Consider the following 21,663-nt stretch of genomic DNA (forward strand, 5'->3'; position numbering starts at 1 on the left):
ATATCAAATCCAAACACTTCTTCTTCTTCTTCTTCTTCTTCTTCTTCTTCTTCTTCTTCTTCTTGGGTAGGGATGTAGAAAGTGTTTATGCTTTTGGAGACAGCATCTTAGTCATGGGATTTTGTGATTTAATGTAATGTTACTGAAACTTTTTTGTTCTGTTTGTTTCTTTATTTGCATTGTTACCCTTCCTTTCCTCTAACATAGGGAGGAAAGTGTAACCCCATCAAGAGCAGGCAACCTCCCACCCAGCTGGTCTAGGGAACCACCCACTAACAGTGCCTCAGTCTTATCTGGATTGAGCTTCAGTTTGTTGGCTCTCATCCAGTCTGGGTATAGGGTGGTATATAAATTCAATAAATAAAAATAATATATATATTTTGCAAAATCTAAAAATCAGCTATTTTAAATTAAATTTGCCAAAATCTACACTTCCTACATGGACTGCCATATGTCTGGATTTCCCTGGACATTCCAGCGAATTCCGTTCAGATGCTGTTTACGAGAACCAAATACCGGTTATGTCCAGGAAATTCTGGACGTATGGCAACCCTAACTCCAACTCCCATCAGCCCCAGCCAGCATGGTCAAAGGTCAGAGAAGAAGGCAGTTGTTGCCCAGGAACATCTCAAGGCCCACAGAGCTCAAAGTTGCATACAGTATATGGATTGTATTCCTCACATCAATGGCTGTTTGAGCATCACAACAGCCAAAAGAGATAGCCTGGGCTGAGAAAAGTAACTAGCTCAATGCTCAAAGTCACCCAAATGAGCTCCAGGACTAGGCAGAGATTTGAACCTGGGTATCACCATTCTACCTTCACTGTTGGAGGCAGTATGTCTCAGTATGTCAGCTGCTGGAGGTCACAAGTGTGGTGGGTGCTCTTTCACTCAGTTTCTGCTTTCAGGATTCCCATAGGCATCTGGTCAGCCACAGTGAAAACAGGAGAATGAACTGGATGGGCCTTTGGCTTGATCCAGCAGGACTGTTCTTGAGATTTTATGTTCAGTTGCAAGACTGACTCTGCTCCTACTGCAACACAGTGACTCACTGTGTTTGTGTTTCAGGGATTCCAACTACCTACTCATATGGAGGTGTGCTTAGGCCATTTTGATGATTCTGGATACAATATCTCAAATAGGTATATCGCTGATACACTAGAAACCTTACCTACCTTCAGCATTGACTATATTTCTGCATGGCCAATATTGTGCCATAACAAGCAAGTCCTTGGTTTCTCATGTGCAGTTCCCACAACCTTTCCTTGAACTGGCATAGGTAGGCTGGAGGTCTGAGAACAGATGGGGGGAATGTGGAAGGAATTGCTCCACAATATCTGACTCTATCTCTAAATTGCTCAGTGACCTGGTTGCTTCATATAGTTCTTCCAGAACTCAACTTTTCACATCTTATGACTCAGGCAGTTTGAGTCGTAACAAAGTGATTAAGTGGTGCAGGTGTAGCTAGACAGATTTTGGGACAGTGTCTCAAGAATCTGGAAGTCTCTGTGGAAAGACTTGTAGCCACTGTTTTGAACAGCAACCATCTCAACAGAGTGAATAAAATGCCCCCCCCAATTTACATATTCATGGAATTACTGTTTGTGGCAAGGCAAGCATTTGGAGTGGCTGGGAACTGGGAACAAGGCATGGTGTGGTGCTTGTGTTGCAGCCCTTTGGTGAGAGAGGGTTGCTTATTTGCCAGGCTGCATTCCAGGGCAGATTTTGGTTGACTGCCCAAAGGACTCTAGTGCAGGTTTGGTCTTCTATCCCTTTCCCCACCCTCTCTTTTTAGCCCCAGACCCTTCAGGGAGCTCCATTCATGTGTGACCCTGAAATGGAGCTCCTGCAGGGGCAAAATGCATACCATTCTGGGGATTGCCAGCAGTCATGGGACATCATAGTGCTGTGTGACAGGAATGAAGCCAGCGTGCAGCTTTTGATCTCGTGGAGGTTAACTTGCATAATCGAGAAGTGCTAATGACACGTCTCAGAGTTCCTGGTGTGCTCATTGGTAGCTGTCTGTGAAAATTACAAGCCATCTAATGAGCACGCTGACAATCTGGGTGCTCAACAAGACTATTAGCATCAGTTATGGCATGATCTGAAAATTGCTCAAATAGCATATTATGCATGAGTTGTAAGATTAGCTCATGCCAACCAAATCCAGATATTTTACCCCATAGGAGAGTTGAGCTCTTCCATGCCAGCTCACGGGTTAGAAATATAGACACAGGCAGCTTCAGCTTTTGAGTTACGTTTGCTGAGAGTTTTAAGGAACTTCAGCATTTGAAAATACTTTTGCCATTTTGAAATACTGTAGTGGCAATCTACGAAGCACTCATACTTAAGAGGCTTCTCCAGGCTTTCATTAGAGCGTAACAAGAAAATTTCTTTTAGAAGTCTTCATTACCCCTTTAAATTTGCTTGTGTTTCCACTGAACACCTGTTAAAAAAAGATTTAAGAGTCATGGCTTATGTAGAATTTTTATTTTGGAAAACCAATTAAATGGATGTCACTTAGACTATTTTGAAACTTTGAAAGAGAATGTTGCAGTACCAAATGAGCTACTATTTGAGAATAACTGTGGGTGTTGGTTAATGTAGTAATTCTAAGTCTAGTTTCATCTTCATTTTATTGAGCCAAACAGGTGCTCTGTACAGAGATACTGAAGAGGCGCAACTGGAGAGGCAGCAGGAGTTGAAAAGAGATCTGTTTTGGTTAACTCCTGTGGCAATTTTCCATTCCTCAGAAAAATGTACCAGTCACTTTTTATTATTGTTTCTTTCCTTAAATCTTTGCTTGTAAAAGTATATCTCTGTTTTGGTTATCTATGTCTGGAGTGGCGATATTTAGTAGACGCATATGAGAGGTTCACCCTATCGTGCCATTGGATTCAAAGTCTGTGACAAAAAATATCTCAACCTTATCTCACAGTAACAGGACAATTGCTAGCTAAAGCTAGGCATATGCATTGATTTTTATTTTTATAAGGAGACACCTGATAGAACCACTCTTTCCTACTGTTGGAAAATGATGGTGAGAGTATTCCCGGTTCACATTAAACTTCAGCATTGCTGTTATATAAGGCCTCTTTAGCAAAGACTTGTGGCTGCTGGTAAGACACTAATTGGACACAATATTCTCCATGGGTTCCTGGACTCAATTCTTCCTTTTCACTTAACCAGAGAGCCAGGGAGGCTGTCTGTCAGGTCAGCTTCTTCCTACACAGAGAATAGGCCTGCCTCTGACCCTCAGTGCACTTGGGCTCTGTGACTTTGGGCACTTCCCAGGGGCCACCATTTTCAGGTGGGATTTTATTTGTTATTTGTTTGTTTGTTTGTTTGTTTGTTTGTTTGTTGCATTTAGAGCCCACCTTTTTCCTCCACAGAGCTTAAGGTGGCTTACATGGTTCCTCCTGTGAGGTAGGGTAGGCTAAGAGTGAGTGACTGGCCCAAGGTCACCCAGTGAGCTTCATGGCCAAGTGTGGATTTGAACCCTGGTCTCCAATGTCCTAGTTCAGCACTCTATCCACTGCACCACATACCATCATCAGTAAGTTTATTGTGCTAGCCAACGCCAGTCACATAGCAGTAAATTCTGGTTGCGCAGTTATAGTTGATTGGAAGGTCTTGCTCAGCAAACCCACTTCTCCAAAAGATTGGACTTTTTATGATGAGAAATGTAACAGGGAAATGCACTAGAAAATGTGAGGTAACACTTGCTTTGACACAACCTTGTCTAATGTCCCTGCCAATCACGATGAATTTGCCATATAAAAATTAGGTTTAACTTTAAAATAATTGCAGAAGAAACTATTTTTGAAAGAGCAATCCGACCAACAAAAGAAACAACATGCTAACAATGGCAATGCCCAGCTCCCTCCCATCTTCAATTATTACTGGAAATGGCTGGAAAGTGAGAGTACTGCATATAATATGTCATATCTGCGGGGTGTCAAATGGGTTCTTTATTGGAAAATCAGCTTTCCAAACATTAAAACGTCTAATAGGGCCATTTATTATAACAGCAATTACGAGAGACACAACACTAGTAGTATCCCTAAAGCTAATCTTGTAAATTTCCTGTGCTGTGTCAGCATCGCCACCTGTTAACCTTCAGCATCGCAGCATTCTTAGTTGTGTCTGGCACAAGACACAGCCAGGCATGGTACCTGGCCCCTTGCTAAGAACTGCCAGTGTGGATAGACCTGAATAAGTAACCTGGGGTATACAGGGGTGCAATAAACCTTGGGGCAGTGTTTAGGCTGGACACACTTCTATGCTGCCTCAAAGGAAGGTGTTCTCTTGGAGGTGTATGTTTATGTTTTGGGATGGCTCAGAGATTATTGTGCAGGTACACACTCCCAGTTTTTCTTCTCTGAAATGGTTATTTGGTGGTGCCTGTTGCAGCTGAAATTAGCCTTACCTGAGCACTGTGTGATATCCAAAAGTGAATCCTTAATCTTCTGCCTCCCACATGCCTCTCCCCACAAAAAACCAGTCAAAACACTGTTATACACCCTAAAACAAATACTACCACACAGACAAAACCATTTGCCAAGTTTGTGACTGCCTAGAGCAGGGGTAGGCAACCTAAGGCCCGTGGGCCAGATGCGGCCAAATCGCCTTCTCAATCCGGCCCACGGATGGTCCTGGAATCAGCATGTTTTTACATGAGTAGAATGTGTCCTATTTAAAATGCATCTCTGGGTTATTTGTGGGGCATAGGAATTTGTTCATCCCCCCCCCCCCGCAAAAAAATAGTCCAGCCCACCACATGGTCTGAGGGATGGTGTACTGACCCACGGCTGAAAAAGGTTGCTGACCCCTGGCCTAGAGATCACACTCATGCAGCCGAATCCAATTCAAATTTACTCTGAAATTAATCCCACTGAGTTTAAATGAGATTGAAACAAAAGCAACTGTGCATAGGAATGCTACCTTTTCATGTTTCTACACCATCCTCACTCAAACTCTTCAAGATGTCTTAAGGCTAACATTATTTCATGGCTAAAAGAAGTATTCATATATTTTAAAGAAGAAGAAGAAGAAGAGTTTGGATTTGATATCCCGCTTTTTACTACCCGAAGGAGTCTCAAAGCGGCTAACATTCTCCTTTCCCTTCCTCCCCCACAACAAACACTCTGTGAGGTGAGTGGGGCTGAGAGACTTCAGAGAAGTGTGACTAGCCCAAGGTCACCCAGCAGCTGCATGTGGAGGAGTGCAGACACGAACCCGGTTCCCCAGATTACGAGTCTGTCGCTCCTAACCACTACACCAAACTGGATATTTTTTTTTAAATTACTGGATTATTTTTCAAAAATGAAGCCGCTACCCACAATATAAATCACTCGGGATGGAGTGAGTGGTGAACTGGCAATTAGTCTTCTTTCATGTATTATGCAAAACTTTTATCAGAGATATTAAAAACAGCACCTTGCTGACAACTGAGAACCGTTATAGTACCGTACTCTAATCTTGAATCTGTGCCTTGGACAAGCGAGAGGATCTTCCCAGGTGTTGGGCAGGTGTCATTTCAAAAGGGGTGACATAAGCTCCGTGTTCAGTAAGTTTTCATGCTGGTTTGTTTGTTTGCCCAGCACTGATAATAAGCTGGTTTGCAGATGTGGAACTGCTCCATACAAATATAATGAATTGCCTTAGGTTGTGAATAGTCTCGGTGACTTTAGCTGGCTCTCTTGCCACTCTGCGAGCTACCCAGCACAAGGATGGATAATATTTAAAAATAGATTAATGTGTCTCTCCAGTGCCTTTTAAGTTGAAAGCCACTGAGCTTCTATTGCTTTAAATTAATTGAGTCTCAAGAGGATTTATGGGTATGACTGAGAAAGTCAGGCACATTCTGATCGGCCTTTAATAATATCATATAAAATGACAGAACAGTGGCACCAACTAAAGAAACATTCAAAATTTATTGGACTATTATTTGGAAACACACAGGGAGAGCTGGAAAGGGATCACAAATGCCTACAGCCTGCTAATTGTATTAAACTTAAATGAGTTTCCTACCCATCTGCCTTTTTATTAGAGACAACAGTACAATCCAAATAGCGATCATTACCTTGAACAGCACTAGATCTAAAAACAGTCTCTGGCGTTATCGTATTATAACGAAAGAGCGCATAATGGGCCTTGAGAGACCAGCAAAGTTTATTTTAATTTTTTACTTCATTTCTGTTCAAATGGTTTTCTCCATACCTGTCACTGGAATTAATAAGACAGTTTCCCAAAGCAATGAGACCCAAGGCACACGATGTGGCTGCCTTGCTGAAGCTTCGCAGGACTGTTCAGTGTCTGGAAGGAAATAGCCTGAAAACCCTGTGTATGCCACCTTGAGGTTTAAAGATGGAAGAAATGCAGGATACAAATGAAATATATACAGTGGCAGGTCTTCAGTAGCAAAGCTGTAGGATCAGAGTGTAGCCAGACATGACATTAATTGCACAAATGTAAATTAACATCTGGGCATCCAGAGGGAAGAAAACATAACTCTCCATGCCATGCTCAGACAAAACCATCTCTTGGAAGTTGCTGTTTGAGAGAGTATGTGTTAAGCTCTGCCTTCCCCATCAGACTTCCTCATGGCTGCTAGTTGCATAACAAAAACCAAACAAAACCCCAAATCCACCTTAAATATATTAATGTAAGCAATGCCACATCTGGTTTGGCTATCAGACTAGTGTAGAATGCATATGTTCCCAGGTGGAACAGTTACTTGAGGAGAGCGTTGGGGGTGTTTCTATATTTAGTGTTGACTTGTGTTAATGCAGTACAGTAAGTAGGATTTATTCTCTATAGTGACATGAATTAAATGCTAGTTTTTCCCAGGGCAACTGGAACACACATTTTAGCCATGGTTCCATTAAAAACTGAGGCACAAGAATCTTTAAATAACTGTAAAGAATTAACCTGGGGCGGGAGGCGGAATCTCCCAGTGCACCTATATGGGAAAACTTTGTGTTCATAGCTACCTCTCAAGGGATAAAGACTGTGAGTCAATAAGTAACGGCATCAATAACCCGTTAATGTGCACACTTCTGAAAGGTAAAAATACATGTGTCATTTGAAAAACACGCAAATGGAAAAGTTGCAAACTTTCTTGCACAAGCATCATAGCCCTCCCAAAGCATCATTTCAAACACAACATTGGCATTTTAAGAATAACATGATGCAAGACGAAAACAGTCCAATGTTGTGGTAATATTCTTTGTTTTTTAATGTCGCTGTTTTCAAGTGGAATTCAAGGCGCACACTGGCAAATTCAAGATGTGCGATGAAAGCTGATTTGGTGCTCTTCTGCCACAACCCTGCTTCCCCTGCCCCACAAAGCAGACTTTTTGCTGTGACAGTGAAATGGGCACGAAAGTGGGAGGGGGTAACAACTGCTTTGTGCAACATCATATCACCTCCCTGCAAACAAAACAGAATGAAGGCTCAATAAATAGTTGATGTCGCCATACCTCCCCACAAACCTTGTGCAAATAAACTGGGGTGGATGCTCAATAAACAGGTCATCTGGAAGCAGCCGAGGTCATTGACAATGTATGCAAGTTAGCATGCCTTTTCAGCTGCTTCATGGCAAAAGTTTCCTGAAGAAACCTGCTTGCTGTCTTTACAGGCCAAAACCTGGAACTCTCTAATCTTTGAAACTGCCAAGCCAAAGAACTAGCTTGCAAATTAATTTTCTGTTACAGGAGTGGGTAATGGTTACCTGAAAGAGATGTGACAAGCCCAGAGTTGTTAAAACTCTTTTGAGGACCAGAAAGCTGTAATTGACAATAACAAGGAGGTGCTGTGAATTGACTTGCTATTTCTAATTTTAATTTTCTTAATACATGAGAGCTGGCTCATTAGAGAGCTCCTTTTTATGAGGATCTTTCTCTACAGTCCTTGTTTCTTTCTTTTCCGAAACAGGGATTTTAAAGCTTTTAATTGTGGGTAGGTCCCAAAGGCTCCGTGTGTGTAACAATTAGTTAAAAATGCATTTCTAAAGCATCCAATTAAAACCTGATTAAAACAGATAATGTGTGGGAAATGCTTAAAGAGCACAAAAAGCCAGTCTGGAGACGTGAATGAGGATGGCTAGAGACCCAGGGAGTGTGGAAACTGAGTGTTTGTGGACAGGGGAGGACCAGCAGATCCATAGAGGAGAACAAATGTCAAAAGAGCAAACAATGTGAAAAGAAAAGTGAGGGAGGAAAAGGATTTTAATGTTGAATGAATTTTAAATGTGACAAACATGGGTGTCGTCATCGTCGTCGTCCCCCCCCCCACTGTTAAGATACTAGTACAACCCCATAATCATTGACCTCAGAGGTCATCTAGTACAGGATGCTGCTAAATAAACACAGGGACTACAATGCAGGATCCAAGCATAACATTCTTGATAGATTGTGGCCGCCACATAAATATTGAAGTGTAGGTGGTTTCCCATGAGGCAAGACAAAGTGATAACAGCAAGAACCTTTATTGAACTAACAGAAGTGGACAACAGAGGCAAATCAACTGCTTATATACATTTCTGAAGGCCTGGACCACTCCCACTCCCAACGTGATTGGCTGTCTAAACTTCCAAGCTGCGAATCATAACTCAGAGTTTAAGGGCCAATGGCAGAGGCCCAAACCCTGAAATGTTCTGTGATTGGATATCATGTATCGAATCAGGGGCTCAGAATCCCTGGTCAAGACTCAAGCTCAGGCAAACAGACCACTGGATTCATAACAAATACCTCCAGCAAAGGAGAGCCCTCCCATTCTTTTTCTCTCTCACTGTGTGTGTGTGTGTGTGTTGCCTGTTTTGGGAGAGTGAGAAAGGAAGGAAAATTCTAGGCATTGCCTGTTTTGGGCTATGAAATGGCCTCCTAATGGAGCTACTTCCACAGAAACTGCAGCACCATAATTTTACTGCCCATTATCGGTTCTTAGATTTCCAATTTTCGCCCAGAGGCCCCCAAAATCTGGGGGGACTCTATGGATAGTTAGTGTGGATGCAGTTCCTGAAGTCCTTCCTTTTTTCTTCTGCTTGTTGCCTTTTTTGGCACTAATGTCACTTGGTTCGTTAATATTAATATGTTAATATTTATAATTGTTATTCAAGCTTGTGGTCCCTTTTTCAGGTAAAAGAAAACAACTCAATTTGCATAGCTATGAATAACATAAAGACCTGTGAATAGTAGAAACAGGATCACTATTGGCATTCATATGCCCCTGCCTTTAAAAATACTTGCTGCTTTAATATTTTTTCAATTTCAGATCACCCTTATCAAGAGAGGCTGCTTAATGCATTCAGAGAAAGCTAATTTTTAGATGAATTATTCATAAATATCACTCTTTTCCAGTGGCAAATACACCCTAAAATATAGTATGTGGGGATTCGGTGCTGGAGCTTCCCGTGTGTGAGTCTAGGCCACCCACACACGGGATACCAGTTGCTGGGGAAATGCGGCCAGCGTTCCACGTGCGTATTGGCACGGGCGCCGGCCAAGCCTCATAACCTGAAGTTGCGTGAGTAAGTCGGAAATGATGATGCCTCGGAAATGAATGGATGCCTCGAAAATAAATGGATGCCTCGAAAATAAATGGATGCCTCGAAAACAAATGGATGCCTCAAACTAACTTGAAGTTACTTGTGACCTCCTGTACTATTACCAACGTAAAAGTAGTTAAAGTAAAGGCAAAGTTAAAGCGCTAAGGTGAAACCCCTGACGTTTTTCAAAATTAAATTAAATCCAAACCTTTTCCCCAAATAAAGACAGACACCGATATTTCTTTTATGGCTTTGGCTGACCCGCATAGGCTCTTTACGCTTTGCTGTTCCTAGCCCTATACTAAGTTTCCCCTAAACTCTCAGTCCCTGCGCCGCCAAATCTTCCGCAATGCTAAACTAAATAAAACTATACCGCCAAATCTTCCGCGATCTAAACCTATGCTAGGTCTAAGGGCTATCTAACCTTCACCGCCAAGTCTTCCGCGATCTAGACCCTAACTACCACCTGCACGCGCTTCCACCCGTCCAACCCGTCCAACCCTCAGCCCTAAAACCCTTAAACTAAACTTGACTGAACTAAACCCCAAAGTAAAAGAACGAACTGAACTGCCTAAGCGGGGAGCCTCAGCCTTTTATTGATCACCAAGCGTGACATCATAACCAATAAATTCACCAATAGAAACGCTGTTGCTGCCCCCCAAAAAGGCGGGAAGCAGATTAAATAACCATTGATAACTTTGAAAACCTCTGGAACTACAATTTCAGGCGGAGTAATCCCAGTGGCAAAATGCCCACTGATTCTTACTTCCACTTTCACTTTTAAATGGAAGGATACGAAAAGTAGTGCATAATAACCATTAATATAAACAAATAACTTCGGATCTTAACGGATCCACGAAGTGTATTCCCACAATAGTAATTTGTCCTAGTAGTAAAAACTCTCCTGGTCCTCCTGCTGCTGTGCTAGCTGGAACCAAGCTATGGCTTGGCTTGTCGTGATATTCAAACCCAGGATTGTGGCTTGTCTCCCTCAGAGAAAATACGAGCTGTAGCCAAGGTTGGGTCTTGACTTAAGGCTCATGGTTTGTTTTTCCCATCACTTTTAAAACTGCCCAAAGTCCATCTGTTGTGTTAGGACGACAGTGGATTTTAATTCACTTCAGATCCACAAACCTACAATTCTAGTATGTGCTTGAATCCATCCTGCAAAATGCTGAAGCTTCTTGGTGCATCATTTGTTTAATGAAAATTGTGATCCATGAGATTTAAGTACAAAGAGGGTTAGGGACTGCATGTCTGATTTACTTATTGTTAACCTTGGCTCTGTTTTTTCTTTTTCTCCTGCACTGTGGTGCTCCTTGTCTGTCGTCTTGATCTTGTCTAGTCCATAACAATTAAAAATTTCTCTGCAGTTCATTTTCTTCTCTGTGTGAAAATAGAAGGGGAGTTAAAGCTCTTCTCATTTGATTTCATTTGACTGATAACCTTCTTCATTAATTCCACAAGATCATATTTTAATATCTGTCTCAATGGAACATTTCCAGGTAATGATGAGTGACAGCGTAAAGAACCGCATTTCTGAGAAACAAAAAAAATGCATTCAGTGGAATGAACAGAGAATCCCATTTGTGTATAGACCTTCTAGGAAAAAATGTGTAAAGAGAGTGGGGATTTTCTTGCTATATATTTTGAGATTTGTAGGAATAAAACAAGAGGCTATTTTCACTAATGACACTCTAGCTCATTCTCCCCCAACATGGTGTCCACCAGAGGCTTTGGACTACAGCTACCCTCATTCCTGACCCTTGGCTGTGCTGGCTAGGACTGATGGTAATTGTGTTCTACAACATCTGAAGGACAACAGGTTGGGGAAGACTGCCTAGCTTGACCTATGAACCTGAATAAGAAGGCCTGACTGTTTTTGAAATGAACCTTCTGTTCTTATATTCATTGTTCTGACAGGCTATTGCACTCCATTTGGATAATCATTAATCATATCAAATCAGTCTATGGCCATGTGTTTTGGGAGCCCAAACTGGAAATATGGTGAAAATTAGTAGACTTCATCATGCTTGAGAACCACTGTAGTGGTTTGTATGTAGACTATCTGAATGGAGAAACCTGGATTCACATGTTTGCTCAGCATGGAGCTCACTGGATGACCTTGAGCAGTCACACAATCTCATCCCCATATTGTTATTAAGATACTAAGATGCATAATTCTGTGTACACCACCTGAGCTCATTGGAAGAAAGGTGGGATAGAAACGTCATAAGCAACATAGAAGTTTGGATCAGCATTTGTTGTGCATAGTGGGCCTTTATAAGAAGATGTGAACTAATCCCGGTGTTTCTTTAGAGCAGAGCTAAAGCGCCTTTGGCCCTCCAGGTGTTGCTAAATCTCCCATCATCCCTGATTTCTGGTCATGCTGTCTCAGGCTGGTGGGAATGGAAGCCCAACAACATCTCGAGGGCCAAAGGTTTTCAAGCCCTGCTTTAGAGAAGAGAACATGGGTCTACCACTCCACCTCCAGTCTCTCTCAGAAAGCTCACCCTGATAAGCAAGATGGAAAGGGGAATGGGAGGGTCTTGTCTCTTACACATGATGTGTACATCTGAGGTCCAGCATAACTGAGGCTAATGTTTCATTCCTCCTTTGCACTTCCAAGCTGGGGGAGCAATCCTGTGGCTTTCATGCTAGCTTCACAGGGGTTCAGTCTTCAGAAACAATGTCTGGCTGTTCCTTCATTCATGGTGGACTTTCAGTTGCTGTAATAACTCCTCCAAAGTAGTAGTGTTCATTGGACATTTCTAAAATAGTCTTTATGCAAGTTTATTTAAGGAAGTGACAATAAAAGTGAATATTAGAGGTATTCTGTGATTTTAAGTCAAGCAAAACTGTTGGCATGGCCTTCTCCTGCTCAAGAGACTTAGCTGGCCCCTTTCCCACCGAAGGGCATATTCTCATGACCCGTTCCATGTGTGACAGCTGCGGTTTTCAGTCAGTCAGCAGTGACTTCCAGCTGGAGTTGCTATACACTCAGTGGCTTGTAGGAATGCCAGTGGCATGTGCCAGACTTGGTGCCTTTTGACATCCCAGTAGGAGAACAGCTTTTCAATAGATTATGGTGCCATGTAAATGCTATCTTGTGTGCTCTGTCAAGCTGTCAGCATTTGCAGAGCCACCCACTGAAAGCTAGTGTGGCGGGAAGTCAGATTCTGGCCTTCCAGGTCCTTGATAATATCCTGTCCTCTTTTTAACTGCCCAGGAGTGCAAAAATGGGGGTGACAACTGAGCATCTGGTGGGCCACAATACATGGTGCTAAGCTGCATTCAGCTTGGTGGGCCACAAGTTGCATTTCCCTGCAATAAGAAGAGGCCATAAAAAGATTTAAGTCCCCCCTTCCCCAAGTTGGAATTCTATGTAGGGGGGGAAGTCCTCCTGAGTACAGTGGAAACTTGGTTCTCGAACGGCTTACTTGATGAACAGATCGGCTCCGAAACGCTGAAAACCTGGAAGTAAGTGTTGCAGTTTTTTGGAAGCCAAACACCCGTGGCTTCTGCTTGAGTGCAGGAAGCTCCTGCAGCCAATCAGAGGCCGCACCTTGGTTTTTGGACTTTTCGGAAGTCGAACAGACTCTTGGAACTGATTCCGTTCAAGAACCAATATATCACTGTATTCGGTTTCAGTTGCTGTCTCTCACATTGCATATAACATAATTAGTTTTGTTCTGAGCAAAGTAACTCCTTTAACCTCCCATGCACTTTTAAGAACCTAATCTGACCAGATAGGCTTTGTAATGTGAGGGATTTGCCATCCTGGATGGAAGAATTGATGCTATTCTCTATTAATCTGCTGGTTAACTTCCAGATATGAAATAAATCATGGTGTGTTTTTTTAAAAAAAAATAACTGGGAGCTTTCTTCCCCCTGGCCCCATTTCTGTTTTTTGACCCCATCTCTCAAATTCTGTTCACGCTTTATTTCATCCTTTGGCTATTAACTTTGATATTTTTCCTCCTGCCCTACATCCCTCCTCCTTGCACTCTTCCCATCAGTAATCTTTTTCATCTGTTTTAAGTACAAGTCAAAACATTTGCTTGTGGTAATGTTGCCGTGACTTACCATTACAACATTTAGCTTCTGCTTCTAGGCATGTACGGTAATCAAACACTAGCGTTACTGGGAACTCTGTAATTGTATCATTAAAAAAAAAATCTATAAATGCCCCCATATAAAAGTTAGATTTTCTTTCATGCTCTATTTCTGCATAGATAAAAACATAAAGCTATATTTAAATACATCAATCAAATATTTGTGGGCACATTTTCAGCCTGACAATCTGTGTTGGGCTACAGTAACAGAAGGCTTGTGGCTGTGCAGCAGGAACACACTAACTTTGAGGGGAAAGGTCCTAACCCTGTGATTATGCAGGATGGATTAAGGTCGGAGCCAGGATTTCTTTTTTAACAAGATGGGATGAGGTGAACTATGAGGGGAGCTTTGTAGTTGCCACAGCTCTTTGCTTTCTCCCTTTGAACATTTGTGAGCACTTGTAAGAGCTGCTGAATTTGTTGAAATTCCATCCATGTTTCCCTGCCTCAACCATGATTTCTTGGAAGTAACACTGTTAATGCCACCAATCAATTCTAACCAAATTAAATAAACAGAAGAGCCTGCTTCATTGTAGGCTGACTGTAACATTGCCACAATTAAGTAATACCCAGACTTTGGGAACACCAGCTGGTTCAGAACATGGCAGCGATGTTGTTGACAGGATCTACTCACTATGAGGATTTTGGAGAAAGGGGCTTTTGTTTCTGTGCACAATTTGAAGTGCTGGTTTTAACCTTTCTAAAGCCTTTGGCTAGTTTAGCATTTTCATGTAAGCTGTTCGTTTCCTTGCTTCCCCAATCTAAAACTTGATAATAGGCTAGCAAGTTTTCTTTTATTTATTTATTTTTAAAAATGGTTAATGTTTTTTGTCTTACAATTAAAACAGATGAATCAGGAGGAGGTGAATGGTAATATATTTTTTCTGTGAAAGGTATTCTTTCAGTTACTTTATTTGTAATAATGTACCTCTTTCAACAGATGCTGCATTTTAAAAGCTCTAGGAATTACGTGAATAGACCCCAGGCATCATCACAGAATATTTTAGCACAAAATCCTTTTTATCTTTCAAATGTGATTTCCTTTTTTTTAATTCTTTGACTATAAAATCATAATTCAAAGCAGGAAAGTGCCAAGGTAGTCGGCAACAGCATTCTAATATATATGTATTTAATATGAAAAGTCTCCCGTGTGATATTGTGAACTTTACCACATATTTGACACTTTGTATTATTGTGAACTGTACTCCTTGACAGACTTAATTGCTTTAGCAGTGAAACGTCAAGTATTGACAGTCAGTTACTTCGGTAAAATCTAATCAGTTTGTGCAGGCACGAGGCAGGGTGGACCAACTCACTTAACTTTTGTACCTTCGATAGAAACCATACTCATTAAAATAAATCCTGGATCACCACACACACACACAAACACACACTGTTCTCCATTCCAGCAGTGCTATTGCTGCACATCACACCAGCCATATAGTTAATGGTTTATTCACTCTCACATTCTCTCACCTATGAAAAATGTTGTTCCTTCAACCATTGGCAAGGCAGAACAATCCCAGTGTAAAAGATGAGACACAAATCTGACATGAGCAGTGGGAACAGACAGAAGCAACATGGGGGGAAAAAACTTCAATTGAAACAGGTTTTTTTAAAAATGAAAACTAGAAGCTGATGGAGCAAGAAGCTGCCGATCTGGGACATGTCCAAGGTTTAAACAAGAATTATGGATGATGCCGTTGCTATAAAATAGTGGTCACACTCCAGAGAGGTCATTAGGTATGCCTCAGGGCTTGTAGATGTCCAGCTGAACCTCTGAACTTATCTTTGAAACGCAGCTCCCCAAGCTGAAATGTAAATGACTTTTGAAGTTTTCAGAAGGGGCTTTCTCACAGGACAAAGAGAGAAGAAAGTCTAATGCCCTAGCGGGCAGTAGTATGTGTCGTGAGGTATTAATTTGGAACTGTCTAGAATTCTTACATTCATGCTTTAATATCTAGCAAAGGTAGATTATGTACTGAATCCATGCCTCACACTCTTGTAATTAGCACTTTCATTTTAGCCCCAATCCTTACTTTTTTCTAGGAGGTGGCCAAAAGTAACTTCCCACTGCACCCTTTGACAATTTTTCTGCAGTTGCTTCAAAAGTCGCCGCATGTTCTTCTGCGTCGCTCTCTCTGAATTTTCGTTTTTTGCCCCTTGGTGTAGCCAAACCCAGTTGACTACATAGGCTGGTGATTCTTCAACACATTCACTCAGGGATCACCAATGTGAGTAATCCTAGAAGGGGAAGGAAGAGCATTGATACTGAATTTTTATAATGACTTTCCTGCACTATCAGCTAGGAAAAATGATAGTACGAAACAGGACTGAAAAAGACAAATATTCAAAATTAAACTCTACTTTGGGAAATGCTTCTCCTCCCTCCCTCAGCCCAGATAGTTGTTTCCTGCTTAAAAACCAAGTCAGGAGAATATTTGGAGCAATCCTAACTTGTATTTCTTATTACTCTTAACTTTATTTCTCTCGTTCTGAGAATGTCATCAATTTTGAGTGTTTCATAAATGTTCTGAGGATATCAGTGCATTTTCTTATTTAACTGACGGCTACTTTTTCCTGGTTGAACGTTAATGATGTGGAGCCTATTGATATATATATATATCCATCCGTTTTAAATGCAGGAATCTCTATCCCATGCCCTTGTTCTGACTGGATGATGCAGCGTATTAAGAAACTCAGAATATCCCTGCTCTTTGGAGAAGTCAGTCGATTTGCTGACGAGTTGCAGCATGCCAATGAGGTACTGTGGTGCTTGAGATTTTATGCTGTCATAAAGATTTAGCTGTTATAGATTTCACCTTGACACTGGAGAGCTATTGCACTTGAAGTTTAAAGGTGCCCAAAAGAGAGCCTTCTATGCCAACTTTCAGCTGCGCTTAAACCGCCAGATTTGTAAATACATTTCAGGATTGTCTATAGACAAGAGATTCCATAGAAAGAAAAGAGTGGTTTCTTGCCCCCCCCCGCCACCGCCGCCACCACCTTCCTCCCTTTGCAGCAGTCTTTGAGGGAACCATAGGCAGCAACTCCTGGGGCCCAAGGCAGTTTTGTCCCCCATGTAGTTTTTGAAGGAGTGAGCCCCCACTCAATTTTCAGAGGGTGTTGAGCTCTGCTCCCTGGCTTCTCACAACATCAAGATGTCATGGGTTGTTGCCCCCTTAATACTCTGGAGAAGCTGGCGCCTCTGGAGGGAACTACCGTATGTAACCTATGAGCCAACACACACACACACACACACACACACACAGCTAATCCGTGCAGTGTCAGAGAAAGGGAGGGAGGGAATTTCTTTGCTGCTCACGGAACCACACCTTACAGCTTTTAAAAGGTAAAAAGGAATGTGCTTCAGCACCGTGGGGCTTCTGGGCAATGGGGTGCAGAGGTGAGATCAAAAAATAATCTCCTCTTGTTGTTGTTGTTGGTTTTTGGTTTTTTGAGGGGAGGGGGCTAACTAGTCAGTCCAAGCAAAATTTTGGAGAGCTCACTTGTTCCTGTGGTTCAGTACCTTACCACTTCCTTTTCTGCCTCTTCTACATGCTTTGTCCATGCATGGGTTCCTATACCACCAGGCACCTAGCTCATCACTTTGGGCCTTTGCCCCATGTGTGGAGAGTTGTTTTCATGAAACATCTGCGCATGCATGCATTGTCATGCACAAGGCATGATCAGAAGCCAGCACTGTTTAAAATGGCATGCGTATAAATGAAAAATTCAAGAGACTGAAATTATTTGCATTGAATTTTAGTATTTCCAATTCACCAGACGTGCAGGGGGGGGGGGGAATAGTATTGTGTCAGTATGAGCCTATTTAATTTAGGTTTAGCAACTTGTATAATTGTTCCTGGGTGTTTGAAGGTGCTTGCTGTAGCTATCATCTTCTCTGTTGTCCCCTTTTCCTTGTGCCCACCATCTTTCCCAACATCAGGGTCTTTTCCAGGGAGTCTTCTCTTCTCATGAGGTGGCCAAAGTATTGGAGCCTCAGCTTCAGGATCTGTCCTTCCAGTGAGCACTCAGGGCTGATTTCCTTAATAATGGATAGGTCTCCTCCAGCACCATAATTCAAAAGCATCAATTCTTCGACGATCAGCCTTCTTTATGGTCCAGCTCTTTACTACTGGGGAAACCATAGCTTTAACTATACGGACCTTTGATGGCAAGATGATGTCTCTGCTTTTTAATATGCTGTCTAGGTTTGTCATTGCTTTTCTCCCAAAAAGTAGGTGTCTTCTAATTTAGTGACTGCTGTCACCATCTGCAGTGATCATGGAACCCAAGAAAGTAAAATCTCTCACTGCCTCCATTTCTTCCCCTTCGATTTTCCAGGTGGTGATGGGACCCGTGGCCATGATCTTAGTGTTTTTTTTTTTATGTGGAGCTTCAGACCATATTTTGCGCTCTCCTCTTTCACCCTCATTAAAAGGTTATTTAATTCCTCCTCACTTTCTGCCATGAAGGTTGTGTCATCAGCATATCTGAGGTTGTTGATATTTCTTTCCGCAATCTTAATTCCAACTTGGGATTCATCCAGTCCAGCCTTTCGCATGATGAATTCTGCATATAAGTTAAATAAACAGGGAGACAATATACAGCCTTGTCGTACTCCTTTCCCAATTTTGGACCAATCAGTTATTCCATATCCAGTTCTAACTGTAGCTTCTTGTCCCACATAGAGATTTCTCAGGAGACGGATGAGGTGATCAGGCACTCCCATTTCTTTAAGTAATCCTTACTACAGGCATATAAAGTAGACTTGTATTAGGTGCCACTTATTGCTGTCAGGAACTAAAAATGCAATCCTGGGAATAAGCACTATTAAACACACACGTCTGAGTACACATATACAGAATTAGACTGTAAGAATGATCAAATAGCAGCTCACCTAAGGTCACTTATTTTGAATTCATGATTGCTTTGAACCATTAATTTGCTGACTCGCAGCTCACTCTTTGTGGCTGCTCTGCTACACCAGCTCTCATTGTTCCAGCATCCACATAAAGCAGCCTGGCTTTCAGAATTATGGCAGCCTTCAGGTAAACCTCCTAGGCTGGATTCAACCAACAAGTCCTGCTAGTGGAAGCCCATGCAAAGACTTCCACTATTGCAATGGGGATTTCCCCTCTCTCCTCTCCTAGGCACCTCCCCGCAAGTTGGGTCTGGAGGGTCAGGAGAATCCCAAGAACAGCTTGTGCAGGGAGCTGGCAAGCTGAAATGCTTGCAATGACAGAACAATGGCCATGGCACTTCGTTGAGTTCCTCTCTGTGTGCTTCAGTGATGATAAACAATGGATCATATCATATTCACATAATAGGTGGAAGCAACTGAGGCGGATATCCAGAAAGTGAACCTAGGCAGAGAGTGCTTAATCTTCAAGTTAGTAGAGGAGTCCTTCTCTAGATTGGTCTCTAAGAAATTGTAGTGGGAAAGTATCTGCCAGCTTCCTAAATGTCAAGTGGTATAAAGTTGAGAATCCAACTGGTGAATACAGAGATTTAAGAATTGATGTTTCAAATGGAATCATAGGGGAAAGGAATCAATGGGGAGGCATCTCAGTCTTGTCAGATGTTCCATCTGCAACCTTAACAGCATGACTTAAAAAAGAACAATTCCTAAGAGTTGCTGCAGCAGGGGAACTGTGGCCATCATCTGTGGTCCTAGTCTGTGTGCCTCCTCCATGAGAAGTCCATAGGGTGGCAACACAAGAATGGAGCTTTTCTGCAGTGGCCCCACATTTGTGGAATGTTCTTCCCAAGGAGGCTCACCTGATACTTGCATTACTTATCTTTAGGTGCCAGCTGAAAATGTTTCTTTATAGCCACGCCTTTGGCTGATTAAACAATCTATGACCTTTTAAATGTGTTTGTGGGAAAGGGGTTATTGGCTTGTTTTTGTTCTATTAAGTATTTCATGTTCTCATTTTGTATTTTTATGTTGTGAACTGTCTTGTGATCATCGGATGAAGGGTGGTACACAAACTGAATAAAAAATAAATATTACTAATATAATCAAATCTGGCCATTATGCTTATCAGAGCATGGGTATGAGTACAGATATGGATGCAGAGAGAGAGAGAGAGAGAGAGAGAGAGAGAGAGAGAGAGAGAGAGAGAGAGAGAGAATTGGTTTCTCATTTGGTAGCTCACTGTTTTAACAATATATTTAGCACTCTAACAGCTACAGTGTGTATTCTAATCTGAGATATTTATCCCCCCCCACCTTGTTAATTTGGTTTATTAGTAGTAGTAGTAGCAGCAGTAGTATACTACATTTCATCAAAAGATCACAGAAGGAGTTTTTTCAATAATATTGTCTGTTGTTGGTCACACGCTAGATAAATTGGAGTTCTTGTTATTAATATACCAAAATACCAAACTCATGAGTAGGATTTATTCCTAGTATTGAAATTTCTGGCCAGAGTTCTTGGTGTGTGTGTTGTTGGTCACAGCCTGGTTTGGCTGCCAATGACTTCTGTTGATTAAAGGAAAAATATACAAAGTAATGCATCATGGCAGCCAGCATAGGAGGATGATAAATGGTTCTTACAGCTTCACTGTTCATACGAAGAAATAGTTTTATAGCATTCTAGGAAAGAAAGCAGGATTAGAAACAGTTACTGTATGTGCAAACAAGGAGTGTGTGCTCGCTGCTCTGCTTTCATGTACGGTGAAATTGAGGGTGACACCTTAATCAGAAAACCCAGGTGTTTTCTATTAAACAGAAGAAGCAATGAAATGGATTTCATGAAGAGAAGGGATCTCTTTATCAACAGTCTGTGAGACTGTAGCTTTCCATTCAGGAGAGCATGTGTGTTAGGGCTTTTTTATGACATGTTCCATTGAGACACAACTCATCTGCAAGATATAGCTGCATCTATGGCATGATATCTATTGGCAATGCAACAGGAGATTCTCTGCACATTGATTCTCTTTGCATTCCAGAGGGAGAATGTGAAGAGCTTCCCAGAACTTTGGAAAGTGGGAACCATCAATTAATGAGGGCTGCCGCAGCGAAGGGAAAACATATGATTAATGGGTTACTTTCCTTTTGGAAGTATCTGTCTCTGAAGCCTTGATTCTACCATCTTTAAGGGGAAACATTTCTTTAAACCTGCTGACAATACAAAATACCACTTTTGTACCAAACTGTATTTAAGAATTGCACAAGTCTATTTGGTAGTTTCTTTCGTCTTGTTGGTTGTTAATAAAAATACAATTTATAAATAATTAAAATTAGAGGATTTTCAGCTGTGAGTCTGACACACACCACACCAAAATAGCACTACCACGGCAGGGTTATTGTGGGAAATGAAGTCTGCAGTCTGACTTCTGGTGAGCCAAAACATTTCAAGCCAAAATGGAAGTTGGCCAGCGTGTGTAAGTCTACACTTTCTTTTTAAGGATCTATAACTCCACTTGGCTCCTAGCTGTGAAATACGGGGCATGACCAAATCGTATTCCCTTTTCTTCAATCCATCTCCCATTAAGCAAAGGAAGGCTTTAAGCTTTCCAACCAGGCCTATAGTGATGCACACACACACACACGTTTGCACGAGGGCCCTTCCAAGCAGCCCTAGCCATCTGCCTGAATATAAGAGAATGAGAGGTGGGGAATGAGAGGTGCCCCGCAACTTACTGTAACAACTTCATGGTGAGGTCCAGCACCTATTTTCCTTGAAGAAAATCACTGACTTGGATTGAAGGTCATCGTAAGGAAGCAGCCCTGGCAGATGTATACATCTGCCCCAAATAAGGTAGTAAGGCTGTATGCTAAACTCCAGACTCTGGTGATTCCCTCTCTCCCTCCACATTTCTCTCTTTCTTAAAATGATTAGATGCAGCTTGGTGTTTGTTGTCATTAAGAAATGACAGCTGTGTCTCCTGCAAATAAGCACAGCCTATTTCATACAGGCATTCGTCCAGGGGATCATTTGCTTGTTGCTTCATCTTTGTTGGTTATGGATAATTAAGATGCACCTGTT

At 41.8% G+C, this 21,663-nt stretch overlaps 1 protein-coding gene across 1 annotated transcript; it reads left to right on the plus strand.

The window, feature by feature from the left end:
• Positions 1-439: 439 nt before the first annotated feature.
• Positions 440-20,677, plus strand: MEI4 (meiotic double-stranded break formation protein 4). Its single transcript, XM_033145380.1, is given in 7 exon segments — positions 440-541; positions 1,068-1,210; positions 1,212-1,383; positions 1,385-1,554; positions 16,297-16,361; positions 16,364-16,428; positions 20,624-20,677. Coding segments are annotated over 7 exon segments (771 nt in total).
• Positions 20,678-21,663: the final 986 nt, after the last annotated feature.

This window comes from Lacerta agilis, chromosome 3 (genome assembly GCF_009819535.1).
Source record: "Lacerta agilis isolate rLacAgi1 chromosome 3, rLacAgi1.pri, whole genome shotgun sequence".
In the NCBI taxonomy this organism is placed as follows: Eukaryota; Metazoa; Chordata; class Lepidosauria; order Squamata; family Lacertidae; genus Lacerta; species Lacerta agilis.